This window comes from Erinaceus europaeus, chromosome 22 (assembly GCF_950295315.1).
Source record: "Erinaceus europaeus chromosome 22, mEriEur2.1, whole genome shotgun sequence".
Classification (NCBI taxonomy): domain Eukaryota; kingdom Metazoa; phylum Chordata; class Mammalia; order Eulipotyphla; family Erinaceidae; genus Erinaceus; species Erinaceus europaeus.
This window is the reverse complement of record NC_080183.1, coordinates 5,562,756-5,584,901: the sequence shown is the minus strand read 5'-3', so window position 1 is coordinate 5,584,901 and position 22,146 is coordinate 5,562,756. Positions and strand designations below refer to the sequence as shown.

The following is a 22,146-nucleotide window of genomic DNA, read 5'->3' as shown; positions in this document are numbered from 1 at the left end:
GAAGGGACACTGCTGCCAGGAGGGTCCTCTGTGGCTCTGAACAGTGTAGATGTTAACATATGGATTGTACGGAGTCTGGAACTGGTGAAGGACACAATTTGGAAAGTCTTTTTTTTTTTTTTCCCTCCAGGGTTATTGCTGGGCTCGGTGCCTGCACCATGAATCCACCGCTCCTGGAGGCCATTCTTCCCCCTTTTTGTTGCCCTAGTTGTTGCAGCCTTGTTGCGGTTATTACTGCCATTGTTGACGTTGCTTTGTTGTTGGATAGGACAGAGAAATGGAGAGAGGGGGAGAGAAAGACAGACACCTGCAGACCTGCCTCACCGCTTGTGAAGCGACTGCCCTGCAGGTGGGGAGCCAGGGGCTCGCACCGGGATCCTTCAGCCGGTCCTTGCGCTTTGTGCCATGTGTGCTTAACCCGCTGCGCTACCGCCCGACTCCCTGGAAGGTCTTTTTGAAGTGGAAACCTGGGAGGGACCTTGGGTCTCAGGCCTGTGAGAGCCTCTGCATAACCATAACCGCTATGCTGTTTTCCCCCACCCGCCCGTCTGTGTTTTTCATATTCCTTGTTTCCTATCTTCATAATAAACCAAGTCCTGCGGGCGTCTCCTTAAACTCAGTGAAACAGCGGAACACCTGCATAGGTAGTGCTTACTTTCATGTCAGGAAGAAAGGTCATCCTCAGAGGCCAGAGGTTAAAGACAAGTTACCCTTGCTGCTGTAGGACGGAAGAGCAGCCACACATCAGAGGGAAGAGGCTAGACCCTCTAGAGTTGCCGTGCAGCAGGTCTCTGCTCTACACCTGGGGGGCGGGGCACTGAGTATGGAGGTCTCTGCTCAGCACCCCTCCGCGCCCACTCCCAGCACCAGAGCCTGGGGCCTGAGTGCACCCTTGAGTGCCTGCTCTTCCCAGCCTTCCTAAGCTAGCGAGGCCAGCACCACTGGGTTTAAGTGGTGACCTCTGGTCTGTCTGTTGTTACCCCGGTCAATTCCCAGCCAGTCCACCATGTCTAGTGTCAGGTCCCCTGCGTCTTTTTATTTAGAGAGAGAGAGAGGAGAGGGCTGGGGAGATTGCTCGGTGGTTCTGCAAAAGACTTATGCCAGAGACTCTGAGGTCCCAGGTTCAGTGCCCGCCACCACTGAAAAGTACAGCTGATTAGTACTCTGTTAAAAAAAAAAAAGAGAGAGAGAGAGAGAGGGCGGGGGAGGGGGGATAGCTAGCAGGATGGTTACGCAAACAGACTCTCAGGCCTGAGGCTCCAAAATCCCAGGTTCACCCCACCCCCTATCACCATAAACCAGAGCTGAGCAGGGAGTCGGGCTGTAGTGCAGCGGTTAAGCGCAGGTGACGCGAAGCACAAGGACCGGCATAAGGATCCCGGTTCGAACCCTGGCTCCCCACCTGTAGGGGAGTCGCTTCACAGGCGGTGAAGCAGGTCTACAGGTGTCTATCTTTCTCTCCTCCTCTCCGTCTTCCCCTCCTCTCTCCATTTCTCTCTGTCCTATCCAACAACGACAACAACAATAATAACTACAACAATAAAACAACAAGGGCAACAAAAGGGAATAAATAAATAAAATAAATATTTTTAAAAAATTAAAAAAAAAAAACGAGAGCTGAGCAGTACTCTGGTTAAAAAGAGAGAGAGAGAGTAGGGAGCCAGGCAGTGGTGTACCTGGTGAAGCACATATGTTACCATGCTCAGAGACCCAGGTTTGAGCCCTGGCTTCTCAGTTATGGGGGGGGGGCTTCATAAGTGGTGAAGCAAGTACTGCAGATGTCTCCCTCCCTCCCAGTTTCTCGAGCCACCACAGCACCACTCCACCATCCATGAATCTTCCCAGTACTGTCCATGGTGCCCCTAAGTGGTGCCAGGACTTGAACCCAGGGTCTTTTTTAAAAATTAAAAAAAAAAAATGTATTTATTTATTCCCTTTTGTTGCCCTTGTTGTTTTATTGTTGTAGTTATTATTGTTGTTACTGATGTCATTGTTGTTGGATAGGACAGACAGAAATGGAGAGAGGAGGGGAAGACAGAGAGGGGGAGAGAAAGATAGACACCTGCAGACCTGCTTCACCACCTGTGAAGCGACTCCCCTGCAGGTGGGGAGCCGGGGGCTCGAAGTGGGATCCTTATGCCGGTCCTTGCGCTTTGTGCCATGTGCGCTTAACCCGCTGCGCTACCGCCCGACTCCCTAAAAAAATTTTTAATATTTATTTATTCCCTTTTGTTGCCCTTATTTTATTGTTGTAGTTATTATTGTTGTTATTGATGTCGTCGTCGTTGGGTAGGACAGAGAGAAATGGAGAGAGGAGGGGAAGACAGAGGGGGGAGAGAAAGACAGACACCTGCAGACCTGCTTCACCGCCTGTGAAGCGACTCCCCTGCAGGTGGGGAGCCGGGGTTCTGACCGGGATCCTTATGCCGGTCCTTGCGCTTTGCGCCACTTGCTTAACCCGCTGCGCTGCCGCCTGACTCCTGAATCCAGGGTCTTATGGATAGCGAGGTGTGAGTTTTACTGGCCTACCTACTCCCTAGCCCTCTTTTATCTACTTGTTATAAAGACAAACAAAAAAGATGCAGCCTGAGAGGTAGCATGATAGTTAGAGCGACATCAATAACAACAATAATAACTACAACAAGGGCAACAAAAGGGATAATAAATAAATATTTTAAAAATCTATATATGGGGGCCAGATGGTGGCGCACCTAGTTAAGTGCTCACATCACAGTGCACAAGGACCCAGGTTCAAGCCCCTGGTCCCCACCTGCAGAGGGAAAGCTTCATGAGTGGTGAAGCAGGGCTGCAGGTGTCTCTCTGTCTCTTTCCCATTCTATTTCTATTCTCTATTAATTTCTGGTTGTCTCTATACAAAAAGTAAATAAAAATAATACAAAAAAATAAAAATAGAAGAAGAAATAATAGAAAAGCTTCCAGGGGGCGTCAGGTGGTAGCACAGTGGGTTAAGCGCATGTGGCACAAAGCTCAAGGACCAGCTTGAGGATCCCAGTTCGAGCCCCCAGCTCCCCACCTGCAGGAGGGTAGCTTCATGGGCAGTGAAGCAGGTCTGTGGATGTCTGTCTTTCTCTCCCTCTCTGTGTCTCCCCTTCCTCTCTCGATTTCTCTCTGTCCTATCCAGCAACAACAACAGCAATGATAACAATAGTAATAATGACAACAAGGGCAACATAAAGGGGAAAAAAATGGCCTCTGAGAACAGTGGATTTGTAGTGCAGGCACCAACCCCAGCAATAACCCTGGAGACAAAAGAAAAAGGAAAGCTTCCAATGGAGGGGATGGGATATGGAATTCTGGTGGTGGGAACTGTTGTATGGTCTTGTTGATCACTATTATATCAATAAAAAATAAAATAAAATAACGGGGGAAGGGTAGGCAGGCAACAGTGCACCTGGCCGAGCACACGCACTTCCATGTACAAGGACCTGGGTTCAAGCTTTAGTTCACACCAGGAACGGGATTTATAGAGCACTGATAATCCTGGTGGAGAAGAGGGGGTGAGAGTGTGGGGGAAGGGGGGACAAGGGCCAGTGAGCAGGGGTAGATAGCATATTGGTTCTGCAAAGAGTCTCTCATGCCTGAGGTTTCAGAGTCCCAGGTTCAATCCCTGTACCACCTTAAACCAGAGCTGATCAAAAACAAAAGGATGAGTCTGGGATGGTCTCATAAACAGAACTTGAAAAACAAGAGCAGAAGGAAAAAAACACTAAGCAGAACTTGGACTGGAGTCGGTGTATTGCACCAAGTCAAAGACTCTGGTGTGGGTGGGGGGAGGGTTCAGGCCCTGGAACATGGTGGCAGAGGAGGACCTAGTGGGGGCTGACTTGTTATGTGGAAAACTGGGAGATGTTATGCATGGACAGACGATTGTAATTTACTGTCAACTGTAAACCATCAATCCCCCATTAAAGAAATTTAAAAAGGGAGGAGGGGCAGGCAACAGCACAGTGCGTTAAGCTAAGCACATGGTGCAAAGCACAAGGACTGGATCCCGGTTCGAGCCCCTGGGTCCCCACCTACAGGGGGTGCATTTCATAAGCGGTGAAGCAGGTCTGCAGGTGTCTCTCTTTCTCTTCCCCCTCTGTCTTGCCCATCTCTCTCGATTTCTCTCTGTCCTATCCAACAACAGCAATAACTATAATAGCAACAAGGGCAACAAAAAATTGGAAAAAATAGTGACTTCCAGGAGGAATGGATTTATAGTGCAGGCACTGAGCCTCATCAATAACCCTGGAGGCATATATATATATATATATATATATATATATATATGTTAAATAAAGATAATTAATAATAATACATTTAAAAATGGTTTTTAATTTTTTATATTTATTTTCCTTTTTCTTGACCTTGTTTTTTCATTGTTCTTGTAGTTGTTGTTATTGATGTCATCGTTGTTAGATAGGACAGAGAGAAATGGAGAGATGAGGGGAAGACAGAAAGGGGGAGAGAAAGATAAGACACCTGCAGACCTGCTTCACCGCCTGTGAAGTGACCCCCCCCTGCAGGTGGGGAGCTGGGCGCTTGAACCGGGATCCTTACGCCAGTCCTTGTGCTTTGCGCCACCTGCGCTTATCCCTACACTACTGCCCGACTCCCTTAAAATGTTTTTAAGTATGCTGGGGAGACAGCATAATGATTATGCAAAAAGACTATTATGCCTGGGGCATCAAAGGTCCCAGGTTCAGCCTCCAGCACCACCATAATCCAGAGCTGAGCAGTGCTCTGGTAAAAAAAAAAAAAAAAAAAGTTTGGTTTTGGGATAAACAGGACTAAGCCTGGAGGCCCTCACGTTATCAGGCCTTGGGAACCTGCTGGAACTTCCTTCCCTGGAGTGGGTGTGAGCTTTGTCCTATAGGCAGAAGACAAGTAGGGACAAGGGTGGACTGGGTTTCAGGCCGGCAGGTGTCTTCTGTCCATCTGCAGGGGGTGGGTGGGTAGGGGGTGGGAGGGGGGGTCCTTAACCTCAGCTAGCCAGTTTCAGTAAACAGACTTCACAAGAGTTAGAATCGAATCGTTTGCCTAGAATTAAAGAAACCCAGTGCCACCAATGCCGGGTCACCTTGCTCCTCCGGGGCTGAGCCAGGTAGCCCTGTCCCTTAAGGGTCCTGTCGCATCAGTGCTACCATGTGAGTCTCCGTCCAGCTCCTGGTGCTGTGGGTCTCTCTCTGAAAATGTCAGCCCAAGGCAGTGAAGCCCTAATGAGAGAGGGACAGAGAGATAGACACACCAGTAGGATTCCAGGTCAAAGACAAGTAGAGCTGAAAAAGCAAAACCCACACGCTGCAGCCCTCTGTCTTGATCAGCGCTGGCCTCTCAGAGCCCCAGAGCACAGCAAAACAAGACTGTTCCCAGCCTCAGACATGAGCTGTCCGGGCTGGCCCCTTGAGTCACCGAGTCCCGCCTCCACACCCTCCCCGAGGCCCCTGCCTCAAAGCCTCCTTTCAAGGCCAGGAGAATGGATGACTCGGAGTGTGTAATGTGTCCAAGCTTAAGTGAATAATTGGGTCTGAATATTAATAAGCAGCAACTGGCCTCTGTAACCAGGGAAGCTCGAAAGACTTATGCAAGCAAAGCCCCACCGCTTCCTGGAATACACTGCCCCCCCCACCAAGACTCTGATGCACACTTACACAGAGACCCAATACAAGTAGAGAATCAGATAATGGGAATTTTACACATTTCAGCTTGTGAGATAGGAAAGAACACTTAACCAATTACCTGGGCTTGAGCCTCTAGTCCCACAGAAGTGCACCTGCGCAGGAAAGCTTTGTGAGCTGCAGAATGGTGCTGTTGTGTTCACAAAAACAGCTGAACTAGCGGGTTGGAAAAAATGGTGAGTGACTGGAGAAGCAGCTCACTGGTGGTGCATTGGGCTCAAATGCCTGAGGCTCCTGGTTCAATTCCCAGCACTGCATGTACTTATGTGCCCTGACACCCCCCTCCTGTCTCATGTGGGACACTCTCATATGTAAGCAATAAGATTAAAAAGAAAAAAAAAGGGAGTCGGGTGGTAGCGCAGTAGGTTAAGCGCAGGTGGTGCAAAGCACAAGGACCAGTGCAAGGATCCTGGTTCGAGCCCCCGCCCCGGCTCTCCCACCTGCAGGGGAGTCACTTCACAGGCGGTGAAGCAGGTCTGCAGGTATCTTTCTCTCCCCGTCTTCCCCTCCTCCTCTCTCCATTTCTGTCTGTCCTATCTAACAACGATGACATCATTTACAACAATAACTACAATAAAAAAAAAAAAGGCAGCAAAAGGTAAAAAAAAAAAAAAAAAAGGCCTAGGACTCAGGTTCAAGTCCCCGGCTTCACAAGTGAGAAGGTCTACACCCTCATCATCTAGCCCTTCCCTCTCAATTTTTGTTTCTATCCAAATAAATAAATAAAAACAGCTTTACCTGCTTTTGTGAATGCCACATTTTCAGTATATATATATGACAACATCTTGTGACCTGGGCAGTGGTGGTACAATGTATAAGGTGTTGGGACTCTCAAGCTAAAGACCCTGAGTTCAATCTGGGGAGCCAGCAGCACATGTACCAGGGATATTTGGTTATCTTTCTCCTATTTCTCTCATTAATATTTTTAAAAAATCTCCAGGGAGCTAGGTTGAGCACACATTATTATGTATGAGGGCCTGGGTTCAAGCCCCTGCTCCTCACCTGCATGGGGGGGGGGGTTGGTGGTGGTGAAGCGTCACAAGTGGTGAAACACGTCTACAGGTGGTATATATATATAATTTTTAAAAAATTTAAGGGAGTCAGGCGGTAGCCCAGCAGGTTAAGCACACATGGCGAAAAGCTCAAGTGACCAGCATAAGGATCCTGGTTCGAGCCCCCGGCTCCCCACCTGCAGGGGAGTCGCTTCACAAGCGGTGAAGCAGGTCTGCGGGTGTCTATCTTTCTCTCCTCCTCTCTGTCTTCTCCTCCTCTCTCCATTTCTTTCTGTCCTGTCTAACAATAACATCAATAACAACAACAATAAAACAAGGGCAGCAAAAAATTATTTTACACATTTTTTATTATTGTATAGAGACAGAGAGGGGAGGAGAAGATAGAGAAAGAGACAGAGTGGTCCGGGAGGTGGTGCAGTGGATAAAGCACTGGATCTCAATCATGAGGTCCCGAGTTCAAACCCTGGCAGCACACGTACCAGAGTGATGTCAGGTTCCTTCTCTCATCTTTCTCATGAATAAATAAATAGAATCTCTAAGGAGAGAGAAAGAGATAAACACCTGCAGCCCTGTTCACCACTAGCAAAACTTGCCCCCTCCAAGTAGGGATCAGGGGCTTGAACCTGTGTTCTTGTAAACTAGTGTGTGTGCCTGACCAGGGTTGTCACTGCCTGGACCCTGAAGGTGTCATTCTTTCTCTCTCCTCTCAATTTCTACCTGTTCTATCTAGTAAGAAAAAAAAAAAAGAGTCGGGCCGTAGCGCAGGGGTTAAGTGCATGTGGCACAAAGTGAAAGGATGATGTAAGGACCCTGGTTCGAGCCCCAGGCTCCCCACCTGCAGAGGAGTCGCTTTACAGGTGGTGAAGCAGGTCTGCAGGTGTCTGTCTTTCTCTCCCCCTCTCTGTCTTCCCCTCCTCTCTCCATTTCTCTCTGTCCTATCCAACAATGATGACATCAATAACAACAACAACTACAACAATAAAGAGCAATAAAAGGAAATAAATATAAAAAGAAAAAGATTTAAGAAAGAAAAAGGGGCGGAGAGTAGATAGCATAATGGTTATGCAAAGAGACTCTCATGCCTGAGGCTCCAAAGTCCTAGGTTCAATTCCCCCCCCCCCCTCACATGGCCATAAGCCAGAGCTGAGCAGTGCTGGAAGGAAGGAAGGAAGGAAGGAGGAAGGAACGGAGGGAGGGAGGAAGGGGAGTGAGGGAGGGAAAGAAGCTGGGCGGGTTAAGCGCACATGGCACAAAGCGCAAGGACCGGCATAAGGATCCCAGTTCAAGCCCCTGGCTCCCCACCTGCAGGGCAGTTGCTTTACAAGTGGTGAAGCAGGTCTGCAGGTGTCTTTCTTTCCCGTCTGTCTTCCCCTCCTCTCTCCATTTCTCTCTGTCCTATCCAATAATCAACATCAGTAACTACAGCAATAAAAAACAAGAGCAACAAAAGGGAAAATTTTTAAAAAGGAGGGGGCCAGGTGGTGGCACACCTGGTTGAGTGTACCTTACAATGCTCAAGAACCTGGGTTCGAGCCCCCTGTCCCCACCTGCAGGGGAACAGCTTCACCAGTGGTGAAGCAGGTCTGTAGGTGTCTGTCTCTCTCCATCTCCTCCCCTTTTAATTTCTGTCTCTATCCTGTAACAAATAAACGAAAAGGGAAAAAAAATTACAAGGGTATCCAGGAGGTGGCACAATGGTTCAAGTACTAGATTCTCAAATATGGTCCAAGTTCGATCCCTGGCATCACATATACCACAGTGATGTACTGGTTCCCTGCCCTTCAGTACAAATTGGAACCTTTCCAAGTGGCAAAACAGTGCTGTGGTGTTTCTCCCTCTTTTCCTTTTCAGCTCTGGCTTATGGTGGTACAGGGACTGAACCTGGGACTTTGAAGCCTTAGCCATGAATCTCTTTGCATAACCATTATGCTATCTGCTCCCACACTTTCACTTTTTTTTTAAAAAAATTATTTTCCCTTTTATTGCCCTTGTCTTTTTATTGTTGCTGTAGTTGTTGATGTCCTCGTTGTTGGATAGGACAGAGAGAAATGGAGAGAGGAGGGGAAGACAGAGAAGGGGGAGAGAAAGATAAGACACCTGCAGACCTGCTTCACCGCTTGTGAAGAGACTTCCCTGCAGGTGGGGAGCCAGGGGCTCAAACAGGGATCCTTATGCCGGTCCTTGTGCTTCTCGCCACATGCGCTTAACCCGCTGCACTACCGCCCGATCCCCACTCTTTTTTTATTGGGGAAATACATTTATATATTTTATTTTACCAGAGCACTGCTCAGTTCTGGTTTATAGTGGTGCAGGAAATTGGACCTGGGACTCTGGAGCCTCAGGCATGAGAGTCTCTTTGCATAACCATTATGCTATCTACCCTGCCCTTTCACTCTATGTGAAGAAAACATAGTCTTCTGGGAGCAGAAGAGTGCAGGAGTGAAGCCCCAGTGAAGTACTGGCATCAAAGGGAAAATCAAAGAGGGGAAGAGAGAGAACAGAGGTAGTGCACTAGCCTTTCATGCTTGAGGTCCCAGGTATCAGGTTCAGGCCCCAGTTCTAACACGTCAGAGCCCTGGTCTCTCTGCATCTCTCAGTTGCTCATGAGAAGTAACTTTAAATATTGCCAGGGGCCAGGCGATAGCACACATTACTATGTCCCCCACTCGGTCTCCACTCTGCAAGTGCGGAGGGTGGGTGTGTGGAAGCTCTGATTTCTCTCATAGGTAACAGATGTGCTTTAGAAAAGGGAATGCTGGGGGCCAGGTGGTAGTACAGTGGGTTAAGCGCTGAGGATTATTGCTGAGGCTCGGTGTCTGCACTATGAATCCACTGCTCCTGGAGGCTATTTTTTCCCTTTTTGTAGCCCATGTTACTACTATTGCTGCTGTCCTTGTTGGATAGGACAAAAAGTCAAAAGGGGAAGACAGAGTTGGGGGAGAGAAAGACACCTTCAGATCTGCTTCACCACTTGTGAAGCAAGCCCCCTGTACATGGGCAGCTGGGGGCTAGAACTGGGATCCTTGCACCAGTCTTCGCACTTGGCATCATGTGCGCTTAGCCCTCTGTGCTAGCGCCCGGCCCCCTGCAGGCCAGTTTTTAAAAAACTGCTTCGCTGCCGTGGGGAGTCAGGGGCTGGAGCCGGGATCCTTACGCCAGTCCTTGCGCTTCGTGCCATGTACGCTTAAACTGCTGTGCTACTGCCCCTCTAGGACCGTTTTTATACTGCCAGTGCAGCCTCTCAAGTGATTCCACTGCTCCTTCTACCTCCCACTGGGTAACTAACCCAAAGCAGTGCGCACAGGCTGTTTGGTGAGCCGGCCGTGGTTGGATGTCCTTGATCTAATAGCAAACAGTTTCCGGAGACAGCTATGTCTCCAAGCACTGCTCCCATCAACACACCTCTAGCGTGTAGTGGTCTTTGGCAGCCACTCTGAAGCCCTTGTGACACCTTTCCCCCTTAGTGACAGCTAACTGGAGCTGTCAAGGGAGTTTGTGGCAGCTCCAAGTGTACAAACCCATCTTGACAGGAACGCTGAGGACCAGTACAGCTTGCCAGATATAACCTAGGCATCTGAATTATGGAAGCTATAGTTCACCCAGGTCGATGGCCATGGGCAGTATGAGAAAAGCACCAGGTTGAAGTGCTGTGCTCGAGTGCAGTTCTTAAGGGCTATCAAGTTCAAGAGTGCTATTCCAGCTTTCTTGTCCAGTTGTCTTTCTGCCTAACGCTTATGCAGCATTTCTTTCTATCAGAGATAGGGAGTTGGCACCTATACCTCATAAGCAGTGCCTAGTACACTGGAGTACCCATGAGGCTACTAGTAGATCCTAAGCTCACTAACTTCCCTAAAGAGGGCCAGGCGGGTAGCGCTCCAGCTTAAGTGCATTAACTATCATGCCCCCCCCCCCTTAAGTTCTGGCTGTCTCTACCCAGTAAATCATTTGTGCAAGGACTGGCAAAAAGACCATAATTCGAGCCTCGGCTCCCCACCTGCAGTGGGAATGCTTCACAAGTGGTCTATCAGGTCTGTAGATGTCTCTCTCTCTCTACCCCTCTACTGGATTTCTTTGTTCTACCCAGTAACAAGGGCCAACAAAAATGAGAAAAATGGGGACTCCAGGAGCAGTGGATTTGTAGTGCATGCACAAAGCCCCAGCAATAATCCTGGAGGCAAAAAAAAAAAAGTCCTAAAGAACAGATATTTTCAGCTGGTAACCAATTTGAGCTACCAAGAAGTCAATGACCAATACTACTGTAATGTTAATGACTACTGTAAACAGGTCCAACTGCAAACACCCAGCACAAAGTTAAAACAGGTACAGCACTCCAATCTTCTTGCAAAATAAACATTTAGTTTAACTTTAATATTAGGCAGACACAAAAATAATTTTCACATTATTTTAATCAAGTAATGTAGCTGTCAGGACACTTTTAAGACAGTCATATCAGGACAGTCTCTGAATTAAATCATATGGGACTAAAAACTACATTGCACCGGACTGAAAACCAGCTTATGCCAAAGTTGCCTTTCTTTAAAAGTTTATTAGACTCAATCATGTTTCCTTTCAGATTCAAAGTGGTGAGGGGAGCCCTGTAGCTAAGCCTCACTAGCCTGTCTCTGGGCATGTTGAACGCAACCTGGATTAGGCCAGTACCTCCTATAGGACCTCAGTTCCTGAAAGCCAATTGTCCCGTAACATAAGAGTTTCAAACATAGGAGATAAGTTTGAAAAACGCTATTTTGCTTGACGAAGTACAATCCATCCAGGTACCTGGTTGCTGCTACTCATCCTCAAAATCAAAAGCAACTGGAGACCAACTCATTTCCTCCAGTAAGAATGTTAGATTTTAATTCCTTAAAATAGCAAGCTAACAAGGTTTATATCAAATGTTTGTATAATTTCAATGTGAAAAACTTTTACATACATTTGTTAAGATTTCATTCATTATAATTTGAAATGGATCACAAAGAAATAGGTGAATGATGTAAGCCAGTGTCCCAAACAAAACGAGCCCTGTGGATTGATTCACACAGCACACTTGATGTTAGGAATAAATATGCATTTTACCTTAATGATTTCTCAGAACCCATACCAGCTGAATCAGCTAACTGGGCAAGAGATCTATAAAAACATTATTCCAAGAAGTCTAGAGCCCCAGGTGGCAGGGTGTCACTGTTGTATCCTGCTTTCGGTGGCCACCATCAGACTTCTTGGGTGTCTGGTTATACTCAATGTAAAATTCATTATTTGAAAAACAAAACAGCAATAACAAGAACAAAAACAAAACCCCCACAAAAACAAAACTCCTAAGTCTTAGACCAAAACAGAGGTTCCAACTTTGAACTATGGCGTTTAACTTTTTTTTTTTTTAAATTAAGACAGAAGGAAAAAAGTTCTGAGACATATCAACACGTAATTTGGCAAGATAGCAACCCAAACCTAACAAAAGCAAGCTGTATCCAAATGTTAAGAGGCATTTAAAACAAACCATAGTTACAGGGGAAAATCCACACTGAACGAGATACAGTATGTTCAAACATTTTGAAATTTTAATTTGAACCTTGTGTTGAAGTTTTACCTCCCGTTGCTAGAAATTAAGTGCACCTTTTCTAGTTTCCCCCAAAGAAACCATCAATCTTCCTAATCTAATCAAGAACCTGAAGTTTGGCTTTCAGTACAAAGCCACAGCCACACACAGGTAAAACGCTCTTGTCGGTGTAATATTTCCCCTGGTTCACCTAACGTGCATTGCACATGACTGAAGACTGTAAATCTGGGGCAAGTGCACAAAAACTGGGGAGGAAAACAAAAAACAAAAACCACAAAACCTCACAATTCAAACCTGTTTTTAAATTATTTATAGGACACTCAGGTCATTTTTAAGATAAAGGTGTTGCACTGTAATTTGACTGTCAGTCTGTGTTGGCATGTGAAGCATGTGCACTACCAGAAGCCAATTGGGGGGACCAGAGCTAAGACTTAACAGTACTGTACTTCTGAGTCTGACTAGGGTAGTTACAATAAATTTATGCTTACATTCTGCTGAAGCCCCCATTAAGAGAGCATCAGCACCTAACAACAATATCTAACAAGCTCCAAGAACCCTAGCAAATTAAATAATGGTGCTTAACATCTTTTAAAGGAGCCAATTTATTTAGCTTAAGTCATTCAGAGCCAGAAATCTGAAGAATGACCAAAATCAAATCTTTATTTAATAACTGTATAAATGTGATCCAAATGTGTCCACCACTAATTTTTAAAAAAGAAACATGCTATAAATAAGCAAACTACATCTGCTCACTGATATGTGTATGGACTCCCTAGATGTCTCATTGGGCTTAATTACAGACCACTCACAGCAATATAATTTTAGTAGAAAGTGTAGCATGATGTTAAGCCATTTCAGCTCCTGCACATACATGTTGCACTTCTGGCTGATGATACACAACGGTTTGCAGCAGCACACTGCTAAGCTGGGCACTGCCCACCCCTTTAAATGGCGTCAATGTCTATGTCATCGTCCTTGTCAGACTTCACAGCTTCAACTTTCGGTACACTGGCAGTCTTCGAATACACCACCTGAGAAAACAAAAGTTTTTTCCAGATTGAAAACTTTTACTGCAACAGATCCAATTATAGATAACAGCAAGCCGGCTGCCCCTGACACGGAAGTGTTTATTCTAAGGGTGCTGGAGACTCAGGCACCTACCACTCTTAGGTGGACTTCCTGCCCCTAAACATAGACACGTCAACACTGCTCTATCATTCATGGAACTTTCCTTTGTGTCTTCTATGTGTCAAATGGTGGTTGAACATTGTGAGCAGTCTCCTCACCTGTACCCATCAAGCCCTTCTGTACTCATGTTACACAGGTTCATGCTGAGACAGAAGCAGCAAAAGCTAAATTTCTCCAATCTAGTGAAACATCTGAAGACTTCTAAGCTTCGTTAACTACACCTATAACTGGCAGCATATATTTGTAACCATGTCTAGGACATTAAAAGATGTTTCTACTACCCTTTTAAGTAAGTAACTTCCGGTGGGGGTCGATAGCATAATGGCTATGCAAAGAAACTCATGTCTGATGCTCTTCAATTCCCCCACACCATCATAAACCAGAGCTGAGCAGTGCCCTGGTAAAAAAAAAAAAAAAAAAAAAAAAGTAACTTCCCAAATAGAGTTTCTGTGCTTTATATAGCACCTAAAGACTATAAATTTGGAACTCCAGATTGGTTATTTTATAATTCCTAATACCATTACTGATCAGCCTGCAGTTCTTACCTCAAGATTTTCATCTTCATCATCATCTTCAACACCTGAAGATTCTTCCTCTGCTTCCTTAAGCCATTTTATAAATGGTTCTGCTTTGACACGAATCTCTTTGGCAAGTTCTTTTGAGACATATTTCTTAGAAGCCTGAAAATGTCCAGTGCAATTTCATTAGTATCAGGAGGTAGAGAGAATGAGAGCATCACTCTGACACAGGATGCCAGTGACTAAACTCAGTAGCCCATGCTTATCCAAGTCGTGCCTCCTTCTAAGCCACCCTAACAGACATATTTAGGGATTAAGTATCAAAGCACAGAGGAGTAACCAGTTCCTTCTGTTGTCAGTTTGTCCTTTCCTAGGCTTCACCACTATGGACTGACACATAAACAGAGCCGGGGTGCCATGGCACTAAGGCCTGCTTCAGTGAGGTGGTAGCCAGCCTCAACCCTAGGTTGTCAGCACATTTCCCAAGTCAAGTCATTTTGCTGGGCTCTCCTCCTGTTATCACTGAACTGCACTATGACATAGAGAACAGTTGCTATTAAAAAGCCTAGTTACACATTACCCACCTTTTCTGACCAGCTGATGATGACTTCTTCTTCCAACAGGTCTGCGTCATACATCTCCTTAAGGATATGTGGAATCTTGGAGATGAGCTGAGTATGATGCATACCTACCACACACTCTAAACCGTGAAGAAGGTACCGCTGAGCTTTTTTGTTGTTGTGACAAAACTGCAAATACATTATTTTGGCATTAACAAGCTTTTCATAAACAATGACTATGCTTATCACATTATTTTTACTGCCTCCAGGGTTATTGCTGGGACTCTACAGACCCACTGCTCTCAGTAGCCACCCCCCACGCCTTCCTATCTGAGAGGACAAAGAAGCCGAAAGGGGCCGGGAGATAGACACCTGTATGTGGATAACCCTATTAGCTAGTAATTTTGTAGTAAGAGAGACACTGGTTGGAGCGAGCTTGAAGGAATCATGTTAAGTGAAATAAGTCAGAAACAGAAGGATGAATATCGAATAATCTCACTCACAGGCCGAAGTTGAAAAACAAGATCAGAAGAGAAAACACAAGTAGAACCTGAACTGGAGTTGGTGTAAAAGACTCTGGGGTGGGGGTGCGGGGGGAGTACAGGTCCTGGAAAAGGATGACAAAAGGACCTAGTGGGGGGTTATATTGTTATGTGGAAAACTGAGAAATGTTATGCATGTACAAACTACTGTATTTAACATTAACCCCCCAACAAAGAAATTAAAAAGAGACACTGGCAGACTCAAACCTGAGTCCTTGTGCATGCTCAACTGGGTGCCTGGACCCCTCCCCAATATATATTACTGTGAATATCACAGCAATTCTCAGATCCCAGTAAAATCACAAGATGCATTTTCATGATAGTAAATAAAGGAACAAAAAAGTTACTGTGGCATTTCCAGGCACATAGTTTTTTGGGGTTTTTTTTTTTTGCCTCCAGGGTTACTGCTGGAGCTTAGTGCCTGCACTAAAAACCCACTGCTCCTGGAGGCTATTTAAGTGACCCCTGCAGGTGGGGAGCCAGGGGTTCGAACTGGGATCCTTACACCAGTCCTTGAGCTTTGCGCCACTCGCGCTTAACCCATTGAGCTACCTCCTGGCCCCCACAGCTTTAATTAACCCATCAATTTGCTTACTCGTAGAAAATGGCGCCTGTACTTCTTAATTTGTTCTCTAATCTTCTCATTAAAAAGAACTTCGGTCAAAACAAGAGGACCCATGGCTTTTACATCCAGTCTCTCTGCTTCGGCAACAATCTCCTTATCAGATGAATCAATAATACCTTCTTCTTTCTTTTTCTGTGAATAATAGTAAGCAACCCAGTGAAACGGAGGCATTCTTTGCCTTAAGAAGATACACGGGGTGGGGGGACACCACTGGAGAGGCTGTATGAGAAGCCTTTTACCTTAACAAAATCAAACAGGATGTTGACTCGCTCTTCAATAGTCCTCTCCAAATCATCACTGAGTGTCAGAACTTTTGCATGGTCACTGATTTCGTCCATCCTGCGTCTCTGAGCTTCCTCAGTTGTATCCTCTCCCCAGTCATCATCCTCTTCTTCCTTTTCAGAAGAATAAAGATGCTTGTAAAGAGTACTTTTTAACCAAGGTAAAGACAAAGTTTATCTGCCACCTTCAGTCAATAAAAAAAAACACACCTAGAACCCAAATTGTAGCATTCCATAGAAACAATTTCTGATCTCTTCAACCCAAGTTACTTCACGCCAGTGCCTCTGCATCAGTGGCCCTGTACTCACCACAGGATGTGGAGGAGGACTGATTTCATTGGGTGGTGCAGGTGGCGGTGTTTCACTGTTGGACACAGAGCCATTTTCCTTATCTTTGCCCTTTCTGTTTTTCTTTTCCTTCTCTTTCTTTCCTGTACCACTGTCACTATTCTCTACAAACAAACAAACAAAAAAAAGCAGTTTAGGATATCAGTCTAAATCTCTCAATGCCTGGCATGAATTTTTAAGATTGTTCACCTTCCCTTCCTCTCTCCATTTCTCTTATCCTATCCAACAATAGCACCAAAAACAATAAACAAGGGCAACAAAAGGGAAAAAAATAGCCTCCAGGAGCAGTGGATTTGCAGTGCAGGCACTGGGCCCCAGCAATAACCCTGGAGACAAAAAAAAAAAAAAAAAAAAAGAATGCTTCATGGGGACTGGGCAGTGGCACATAGTACAAAGTGCAAGGACCTGTAAAAGGTTACTGGTTTGAGTCCCTGGCTCCCCACCTGCAAGGGAGGGGAGTTCACTTCACAAGTGAAGCAGGCCTGCAGGTATCTTTCTATCCTCCCCTCTCAATTTCTATCCTCCCGAATTTAAAAAAAAATCGAAAAATTGCCAACCAGGAGCAGTGGATTCATAGTTCCAGCACCAAACCCCAGTGATAACTCTGGGGGGACAGGGGACGGAAATGAACTGAGTACTTCAAAATGCTTTTCTGTAAGGCGAGGATGGGAGTGGCAAGAGTCATCAAGATACCTCACTTGCTGCTTTGCCAAGTATATGACCCAGTTTCTATTCAAGCCCCCACTACACTGAAGGAATCTTTGGTGCTATGGCGTTTGAAGGGAGAGAGACAGAGAGACATCTGCAGCCCTGCTTCACCGCTTGTGAAGTTTTGCCCCTGCAGGTGGGAAAGGGGGCTCGAACCTGGGTCCTTGCGTATTGTCATGTGTGCGCTCAACCAGGTGTGCCAACCAACCACCCGCCCCCTATCTTAACTCTTTTTCAGCCACCAGGTTCCAGATGTTACCTTGATGCCAACCTGACTTCCCCGGGCAGACCACCCCACCAATGTGTCCTGAAGCCCCGCCTCCCAGGGGAAAGAAAGACAGGCTGGGAATATGGATCAAACCGCCAACGCCCACGTTCAGCGGGGAAGCAATTACAGAAGCCAGACCTTCCACCTTCTGCACCCCATAATGACGTCGGGTCCATACTCCCAGAGGGATAAAGAATAAGAAAGCTATCAAGGTGCTCAACAATTTGTTTGGCTTCGTATGTTAACTCTCTTTTCAGTCACCAGGTTCCAGATGTCATCAGGATGCCGGCCAGGCTTCCCTAGACTGAAGACCCTACCAATGTGTCCTGGAGCTCCGCTTCCCCAGAGACCCACCCTATTAGGGAAAGAGAGAGGCAGACTGGGAGTATGGATCGACCAGTCAACGCCCATGTTCAGCAGGGAAGCAATTACAGAAGCCAGACCTTCTACCTTCTGCAACCCACAATGACCCTGGGTCCATGCTCCCAGAGGGATAGAGAATGGGAAAGCTGTCAGGGGAGGGGGTGGGATATGGAGATTGGGTGGTGGGAATTGTGTGAAATTGTACCCCTCCTACCCTATGGTTTTGTTAATTAATCCTTTCTTAAATAAAAAAGAAAGAAAAAAAGAAAGCTATCAAGGGAGGGGTTTGGACACTAGTTCTGGGAATCATACTCCTCTTATCCTATGGTTGTCAGTATTTCCTTTTTACAAAAAGGAAGAGACAAAAGTGGTGTTACGTTAGAGACCTTGGTTTCACCTTAGTGCCATTCCCTTTCTACACTCAAGAACCAAAGCATATTGCAAAACACACTCCCATCAATTAGAGTAATGTTTAAGTCTATATAACGGCATGTCTCAGAGGAGAGAATACCGGAATAGGTTAGACTTTCTTGCTATAGCAAGCTCAAATTGTGCCAGACAGTTTCAATCATCTGTCACAGAGTGTTGCTTGCAGTATTCGAGCACCACAGAAGTCTGAAGAATCAAGTTGCCCCATTTACAAACATCACTTAAAAAAAAAAAAAAAAGCTGAACCAGGAGCCAGGTAGTGGCACATCGTGCACGTTACAATGACAAGGACCCTGGTTCAAGCTCCCGGCCCCCACCTGCAGGGGGAAAGCTTTACAAGTGAAGTAGGGATGCAGGTCTTTCTCCCTCTCCCCCCCACCTTCCTCTCTCAATTTCTGGCTGCCTCCAATAAATAAAGATTATAAGAACATTAAAATGCTCAAGGATGCCGGTTCAAACCCCTGGCTCCCACTTGCAAGAGATCCTGAGCACACATTACCTCACCATGCACTAGGGCCTGGGTTTGAGCACTGGGGGCCCACCTGCAGGAGTGAAGCAGGTGTGTAGTAGCAATTTGTCTCTATCCTTTATCTCCCATCCCATCCCTCTCAATCCTATATATTAATATAAGTCTCAATGGGTGGGGTAGATAGCATATTGGTTATACAAGATTCTTATGCCTGAAGTCCCAGGTTCAGGCCCCCACACCAGCATAAACCCCAATGCTCAGGTAAAAAAACAAAAAATTCCGAATGAATCTAAACATTGGTAACGTTACAGAGCTTTAACTGAAAACTCATTTTTGTTTTTGACCAGAGCACCGATTAGCTCTGGCCTATGGTTGTGTGTGGGATTGAACCTGGGACTTTTGGAGCCTCAGGCATGAGAGTCTCTTTGCAGAACCACTATGCTGCCTACCCCTGCCCCAGACTCATTTTTCTCCAATACTAGATAAAATAATGGTGCATCTTTTGAAATCTTAAGATTCAATTTTCACAGCATACAACAAACCCCAGGTCACGAGGACTTACCAGGTGGGTTTTTGAGAATGAATGTGCAGAGTTTATGATGTGTGTCGAGCATGCCTCGATAGCCACAGGCTTTACAAGAGTTACCTATTGTTTGCTTCTTTGGATTGACATGCTGCCAAGAAAAGTAAATACGTTACCCACAGTACATGCTGAAAATTCGGGGAGAAATAAAGCATGAAAACATCTAAAATTTTTTTTAACCAGAGCACTGCTCAGCTCTGGCTTGTGGTGGTGGCGGTGGGACTGAACGAACCTCAGACTTTAGATGCTCAGGCAGGATAGCATCTCTTTGCATAACCATTATGCTATCTACCCTCCACCATCTTAAGTTTTTATTAGTATGTTATTCCAATGAGACAAGCAGAGATAAGGTACTAGAACACTGCTGGGGTGACCTTTTTTTTTAAAAAAAGATTTTATTAATGAGAAGATAGGAAGACAAAAAAAGCCAGACATTACTCTGGTACATGTGCTGCTGGGGATTGAACTTGGGACCTCATGTTTGAAAGTCTAATGCTTTATCGACTGCACCACCTCCGGGATCACTGGGCTCTGCCTTATGATGGTGCCGGGGACTGAACCTGAGACCTTGAAGCCTCAAACATGAAAAGTCTTCCATAAAACCACTATGCTGTCTCCCGACCTAATCTTTACCACAGCGCTGCAGTTCTGGATTATGATGGAGCCTGTGGAACTGTATCTGCAGTCACGAGAGCCTGTATAAGCATCATGCTCCCAGTCCCCCCTTGAGTATTGTCTCCATATCCAACTACATTTACTCAGAAGCAAGACTGGGTGATGTCACAGGGCTGACCCGAAAACCTAATTAAAAGCTAATGTATTGTCAAAATACGCACTCACCAGGTCTGTTTCAGGATTCTCACACTCAGGACACAGAACAAATTTTTTAATAAATCCATCCAACATGTCTTGTAGCTTATTCGCCTCATGAGATCCATTGACAATGTAACGGTCATTCTTAACATCAAACTGGGTCTGTGCTCCCAGCTCACAACCAAAATATTTGGTGGGATCTATCAAAAAATAACATTTGCTTCATCAGCCACACATCCTAATTTATGACTACCTCTAGTTTAACATTACTGAGTAGAAAAACCCCAACCTGTCACCGAATTAGTATTGGATCAATGCAGCATTTATTGGGCTTTCCATCCATAATTCATATTAAAAAAAAAAATTTTTTTTTGTTGTTTTCCCCTCGTTTTTACTATCGCTGTCATCGTGTTGGACAGGACAGAGAGAAATGGAGAGAGGAGGGGAAGACAGAGAGAGAGGGGAGAGAAAGACACCTGCAGACCTGCTTCACCGCCTGTGAAGCGACTCCCCTGCAGGTGTGTGTGTGTGTGTGGGGGGGGGGGTCTTGAACCGGGGTCCTTTCGCCTGGTGCGCTTAACCAGCTGGGCGACTGACCGCCCCTGAACCTTCGCGTTTTATTAGCAGACCGCTCTGACTAGATTTACTAATGAAAGATCGTCTCAACCGTCTGTATCTGGAAGCGACATACTTACACGTTGGAGGCCGATTAAGCGCCTTTGCAACGTCAACCATGTTGACTATAACTGTCTTGATTCCATTTCCTTTGCCCTCAACCTGGAAGAAACCATTTCGATTTCGCACACAACTGCGAGCAATACAGCCTCGGGGGTGGGGGTGGCGGTGGCGGTGGCGGGCCCCCCACCCCAGTCCCGAAACCCAGCGTTACCTTGGCAATCAGACGGGGCATCTTGTAGCGATAGAACTGGTCTGACACACTGCGGTTGACGTTGACAGACATTTTGGCTTATTAGTGGCCTTATCAATAAGGTGAAGGGATCTTTGAGGGCAACTTTTTGGTATCTTCTGTCTGGAGAAGAAGGGATGACATAAACGACTGCAAGAGTTCTCGGTCTCTGACATGAAAAAGTTTTCGCCGCTGAGGCTGGAAGCTTCTTGCTTGTATGCTATGTTTCCCCAATACAGGTACCAATGGCTGCGCAACAGCTCTGCAAGACAGAAGGCACACACAGGCCCGCGGCGTGACACTCCCGCGGCAGGCAGGGACGCCCCCGAGCCCGCGCCTCACGAGGCCCGCGCGACGCTCGGCCACCAGGCCGCTGCCGGGCCGCAGGCACAGGGAAGCGCCGCCCGCGGCTCCGCGGCTCCCGTCCCATCGCGGGCCTCCCCGGCGCACGGCACTTCCGGCCCGCAGGCCCCGCGGGCTCTCGGGAGGCGGCGCTGACTCACGGGCGCGGGGCCGAACTGCGCCACACGCCGCGGTCACGCGGGCGCCGCCATCTTGCGCGCCTCCATGGCCGCCCGCGCACTCACCGTTTTCGTCAAATAAAGACATAAACCCAACGCGGCTCGCCCGGGACTGGGAGGAAGGCAGGCGCGCGCGAACCCGGGTCCGAGGAGGGCGACGGAGCGGCAGGGGGCGCAGCGAGCAGCGGCCGGGCCAGGCGCCGCCGAGCAGCGGGCAGGGGCTGTCCCAGCGACGTCCGGCGTCCACACCCTTCAGCACCCGGGGCTGGCGACCTGCGGGCGGGCGCGGGGAGAGCCGTGAGCCGCGGGCGGGCGGCCGTCAGGGCGCCGTCGCCGCCAGCCAGCGGCCCGCGGGGGTGGGGGCGCGGGGAGGCCGCGGGGGGGGGGGGGCGCGGGGCCGCCACCCCTCCACCGGACTCACCTCTGGAATGTTCTCGCTCTGACTGAACAACGCCGCCGCCGCGCTCAAGCTAGCCTCGGCCCAGGCGCCCGCCCCTCGCGCTAGGCCGCGCCCGCCATTGGTCCGCGGCGCGTCCGAACTCGCTCCTCATTGGCCAGCGCCCCGCGTCCATCGTGGCTCGCCCCGCCCCTTCTGCTTCCGGAAGCGCCCCTGGCCGCCGCCTGCCCCTGGCTCCCGGCTCCCCGCCTCCCCACCCCCGCTCTTCCCAGCGGCCTCTGCGGTCTCGCGAGATACACGGCTGCACCGCGCAGCGTCGGTTGGAGCGTCCCGGGGGAACATGGCGGTTGGCTCCCCTCCCCCGCTGCCTCGGCAGGG

The 22,146-nt window shown here is 47.4% G+C and overlaps 1 protein-coding gene and 1 non-coding gene across 2 annotated transcripts; both read right to left on the bottom strand.

Annotated features, from left to right (window-relative positions):
* Positions 1-11,082: 11,082 nt before the first annotated feature.
* Positions 11,083-21,927, bottom strand: EIF5 (eukaryotic translation initiation factor 5). Its single transcript, XM_060181082.1, has 13 exons — positions 21,793-21,927; positions 21,438-21,644; positions 20,833-21,112; positions 20,639-20,720; positions 19,971-20,143; positions 19,110-19,221; positions 16,272-16,414; positions 15,921-16,076; positions 15,652-15,813; positions 14,539-14,703; positions 13,982-14,116; positions 13,167-13,279; positions 11,083-13,134 (listed from the first exon to the last, which is right to left on the bottom strand). The coding sequence occupies exons 3-12, from the start codon at positions 20,902-20,904 to the stop codon at positions 13,193-13,195; spliced, it is 1,287 nt and encodes a 428-aa protein (XP_060037065.1). The 5' UTR covers positions 20,905-21,112; positions 21,438-21,644; positions 21,793-21,927; the 3' UTR covers positions 11,083-13,134; positions 13,167-13,192.
* LOC132535489 (small nucleolar RNA SNORA28) lies at positions 18,117-18,240 on the bottom strand. Its single transcript, XR_009547287.1, has one exon. It is a non-coding gene; the product is annotated as a small nucleolar RNA SNORA28 (small nucleolar RNA).
* Positions 21,928-22,146: the final 219 nt, after the last annotated feature.